General features: G+C 31.0%; 1 protein-coding gene across 1 annotated transcript; it reads right to left on the bottom strand.

Moving 5' to 3' along the window:
• Nucleotides 1–296: 296 nt before the first annotated feature.
• On the bottom strand, nt 297–1545 carry LOC129899388 (protein EXORDIUM-like 3). The gene has a single exon (XM_055974338.1). The coding sequence runs from the start codon at nt 1534–1536 to the stop codon at nt 430–432; it is 1107 nt and encodes a 368-aa protein (XP_055830313.1). The 5' UTR covers nt 1537–1545; the 3' UTR covers nt 297–429.
• Nucleotides 1546–4991: the final 3446 nt, after the last annotated feature.

The raw sequence follows: 4991 nt of genomic DNA, 5'->3' as shown, positions 1-4991 counted from the left end.
TCTATACTCTATGTATATTAACAAAGACAAAATATTAAAGGTAATTTCTTATCACCATGCAAAGGAGAAAGCAGTAAAGAAGCAACTTATTTATATATGAATTTATATATAAGTTGATATTCGGTAGCTAGTTAGATGGATGTTTGATAAAGCTCAAGTTATAAAGCTTAATGCTACTTTGATTTGTTTGAATCGAGGAACTTTAGCAGACAGTCTACCTAACTCGGAAAGGTACTGATAATACTTGCGTATATTTTATCCCTATCAAGATCGCATTTATGAGATTTTAGTGGATATAAACTAATATTATAGTACTTACTAACATGCATTAACAAGTTGAACATGAACCAAAAAATCTCTTCAAGAAAAGAGAAAACCAACAAATTTGCAATATAAAAAAAGCCCCTAATCAAGCAGCAAATGAAACATTTACTGGTCATGTGCATTAGGCCCAGTACAATAATTCACAACATGATTCCACACCCACTGAACCAAAAACTTCCTCCTTATCCCATTCATATTGTACGTTGCACCATCTTCACCATTCAACATTTGTCCAGTATACGACCCGCCACCACCCGACCCGTATATCCCTTCGCAAAGATCCGCTATCTCTACCGGAAAACTCGGATCCTCACCTGCATACCAAGCATTCACTAATGGATTCGTTGATAACTCAGCCATTTCATGAGCAATCACACTAATCATTCCGTCAACACCCACGTCGTTATTCGGTGATTTCACAGCTTTGAAACCCCGACCCATGTAATCGGGTACGGAAAACGGGTATGCACAAATACCCGGACATAGTTTCCCGGAGTTACCCACCCATGCGTATGGTAAAGTATAACCCACAATTGAAGGGAATGTGAAATAGTGGAATCCACAAACATTTTGGCAAAAATCTTCAACGTAGACATCATCAGATGTGAGTAGTAAATACACACCGCTCTTGGAATTTATTGGTAAAGTGTGATTTGTGGCTGTGACGGCAGATTTTATCACATACTGAATCGATAAACGGGTTAACGATTTACCATGAGAGTAAAACCGGTCCGTTTTTTCAGCTCCGATGCGTACATTGCCGGAGATGTTGGCTCCGGTTTGGTCGGTGTAACGCTGGACCGTTTTCCACCAACCGGAAACTGACGGCGGCTTGGAATTAACGGCTGAGATTGAATTGATGAACTCCCGGATAATTCTTTTCTGGGATTTGCCCCATCGGCCGTACCAAATGGGGTAAACGGTGATGTTGTCAGTGAGAACAGGGCCCATGTGGTATTTTAACTGGATCAAATCCGATGAGCCTTCGTACTTTTTGGATGGGCCGTAGAATAAATCGGTGATATTGTGCTTTTGGTTGGGCCATGGACGCCATCCATTAACTGGGGAAGTTGATAAGAAGAATAAGAAAATTCCGGCAAGATGATAGAAAGTCGCCGGGAAACACGATCGGTGATATTGGTTCATCGTCATGTGGAGTCGTAGATAGTGTAATGACAGTGAGAGTGGAGTGAAGGGTGTATTTATTTGCATGAAAAGAGTGAATAAGTACAACAAAAATTTAATATGGGGGATAAAATTAGTGTGCAATTGACAATGTTTCAAAATTTAAAAAACAAGAGCAATTTTGATTTTTAAAGTGGAAAAATGATATTTGAAAATTTAATTTATATTTGATTATGACTATAAATTATAGTTAATTTTTTGATTTTTTATAAGTAACTTGAGAGTGAAAAGGGTAAAAAAAAAAATCTGTTATTTTTCAGATTTTTGAAAATTTGATTTGAAATTGAATTCTGAATCTCATGACCAAACTATTTACATAATTGAACTTCAAAAAAATAGTTAAATTTTTTTTATGGTCAAATGTTTCATCACTTTATTTTTATTTTTTCACCTACTATTTGATATTATATTAAAATTCTATCAATCTAAATATATATCAAATAAAATTATTTTTTTAATTTTTTTTAATAAATAAAATTCATAATCAAAATTTTTATAAAGAGAGGAACTATATTCATGTCACCACTATCGATATTGATGGTGACTAGTTGTAGGAGGGTAAATGGAAAACGGGTGTTTCCTTAAGAATGTAGTTGGAGAAGTGGGGTAGGCCTAGGCCTAAGAAAGAGATTGGGGGGCAGAAATCAGAATCGATGAGTAGCCATGATAGTGATTTTAGCCATATAAATTTTCGTTTAAAGTATAGATAAAATGTCAAAAATATATTTGAATTATCTCGTATTTTAACTATCACTTATTAGTTTGATAAACACACATCTTTCTTTTATTACATTCTCATCAGGTGCGTGTAGTACACTATCTCTTTTATTTTTTTTAAAATTTGATACATCACACTCCTAAATGATTATTAGAATTAATATAAAATATTTTCTTACCTCACTCCACCACTTTCTCTTATCATACTCCTACCTCCACCCCACCCACCCCAATTTTTTGATTTTATTTTTATTTATTAAATTTTTTTATAATTTTTTTTAAAAAAATCTTACTTCATCACCCCCCTTCCCCTTCAAATAATAATTTAGATATTTTTTTTTATTTTTTATAGAAAAATTCTACCCCACCCCATCTAACCCTCCGCTTTCAAATTTGTTTATCGTTTTGTGTTATATATATACATATGATTTTAGGAAAATATTTTTTACTTGCCGCAATACTTTTCTTAAAATAATTTTTTTATTTTTGTTATATTCTATAAGAAAGTAGGAAAAAAATATTTTTCTAAAAATATATGTACATATCTAACACAAAATGAGAAAAAAATAAAATAAAATAATATATATACATAAATTAAGAGCGGAGGGTTAGATTGGGTGGGTACAGTTTTTGTTTTTAAAAAATAAAAATAAAAATATTTTTAGGAAGGAGTGGGAGGGGGTGAAGTATGAATTTTTATAAATATTTTTATAAATATTTTTTTTTTTAAAAAAAAGGATGGGGATTGTTGGGGGGGGGGGGGGGGAAGAGGTGGTGGAGCGCGTGAGTAAAATATTTTTTTTTTATAAAATAACTTCTCTTTAAAAAAGTAATTTCTTTTATAAAAAAAATAATTTCATTTTTTAGTGATAGAAATAATTTAGTTTTAACTTTTAATTAATATTAATAGTTTATTTAAATTTTGTCAAGGTAGAATATTTATCCATGTGGAATGCCATGTGCAAGATTTTTACAAAAAAATAGAGAGTAAAAAGAGTGTATTACACACACCACTGAGGGTGTGTTTCTCAAACTAATAAGTGATAGTTTAGGAATGAAACTCACACTTCCAATAGTTTAGGTATGAAACTCAAAATAGTCAACACAACTCACCAAGACCTCAAAAAGAGTACATTTGATTCAAAACTCCAATTGAAAAATGTTAAAAGTTGTTTGGAGTCTTGCTGAGTTATGTTGACTTTTTTAAAAAAATTAAAAATTAATGACATGGCCAAATTATAAATAATTTTGCAAAATTAGAGTTAAAAATAATGGCATGGATTAGCCTTTTTCTCAAATGACAATGACATAAATGAGCCAAATATTTAACGGATGATACAAATGAGTCTTCTTTTAAAGTTTGATGATATATTTGAGTCTTTCCTATTAAATGAATTATGTTATAAAACTATATAAAACAATAAGAAGAATAAAGTAGGGAGAAAAGAGAAGAATTCTTTTTTTCCTTAAAGGATGTTTAGGAGTTGAGGTAAATTCATAGATCAATTACAATGAAGGAAAACCCCTTTATTTATAGAAAAAAATTGACTTGGTCCCTAAGTAGGATTTCTAACTTTTCTTCAAAGGATTCTATATAATAGACATTCAGTATAATACAAATATGTTTACAACACTACCCTTAAATGTCTATTTGATATATTATGTGCCTCATTAAAACCTTATTAGAAAGAACATAGTAGAAAAAATTCTAGTGAAGGAAAAAGAATACACATATCTAATAATACACATTTTGGATGCCTCATTAAAAACGTTACAAGAAAAACTCAATGGGACAAAACCTTGTGAGAGAAAAAGAGTACATCACGTATTAACTCCCCCTAATGAGAACATCAATCCAAAGACTTGAATCTTCGTATTTCAAACTTGTACATCATCTTCTTGAAAGTTGTAGTTGGTAGAGATTTGATGACTAAATCAACCATATTATTTCTTGAACAAAACTGTTGTATGTTGATATCAATATTCTTGAGAGCTCATGTGTGCAGAAAATTTTTGGCGAAATATGCTTCGCTCTATCTCATTTTATGAATCATTCCTTTAGGATCAAAGAATTCTACAAGTTCCTCACTTCAACTTTTTAAAGAAAATAATCTATTGTTTCTTGAAAACTCTTCAAGAGTTTCAATTCAAGACATCAACTTGCATTACAATATGAAAAATTCTTGATTAATTTAATCCATATTAAAATTATAAACGAGTTTTTCAAAAATGTGTATATGTTTCATGCATTTTGAATCCTTCAAATATTTTCATATCAATTTTGTCAAGTGACAACATTCAATATTAAATGTATGTCCTTTTCTAGTGTTTAGACTGCAAGTCAAATAAGCTTTACAGTTATCAAAATGTATCATTCCACTTGATAATTATTTCTACGTCAGCACGCTTTAATAAATCGTAGAATTCATATCCTCATAATCTTTTACAATATTTCATTATATTGTATCAAAGATATTGTCGACAAAATATCATTTTTATTGATTCAAAATGCAACATAGTTTATTGAGATCTCATCACTTAATTATTTTCAGGTACCTACCTCTCTCATGAGGTTTCATAAAGTGTTAATCATTTGCTTCTTCCTCTTTTTCAAGGATTATTTTATTTAAAATCGATTGGTCTATCATGCTTCATGCATGTCGTAGATTCTGCCCTTCAGGGACATTGAATAGGAGCATTTTCAACTTTTGGTTGCTTACTTGCTGGAACTTGAATTGCTGACTAATCTAATATCCTATCAAAGA

Source organism: Solanum dulcamara, chromosome 8 (assembly GCF_947179165.1).
Source record: "Solanum dulcamara chromosome 8, daSolDulc1.2, whole genome shotgun sequence".
NCBI classification, from domain to species: Eukaryota; Viridiplantae; Streptophyta; class Magnoliopsida; order Solanales; family Solanaceae; genus Solanum; species Solanum dulcamara.
Note: the sequence above shows the minus strand (reverse complement) of the source record. Positions and strands in the feature narration are given on the sequence as shown.

Coding starts and splice junctions, on each gene's coding strand:
- LOC129899388 (XM_055974338.1), bottom strand. CDS start 1,536: ATGCAAATAAATACACCCTTCACTCCACTCTCACTGTCATTACACTAT.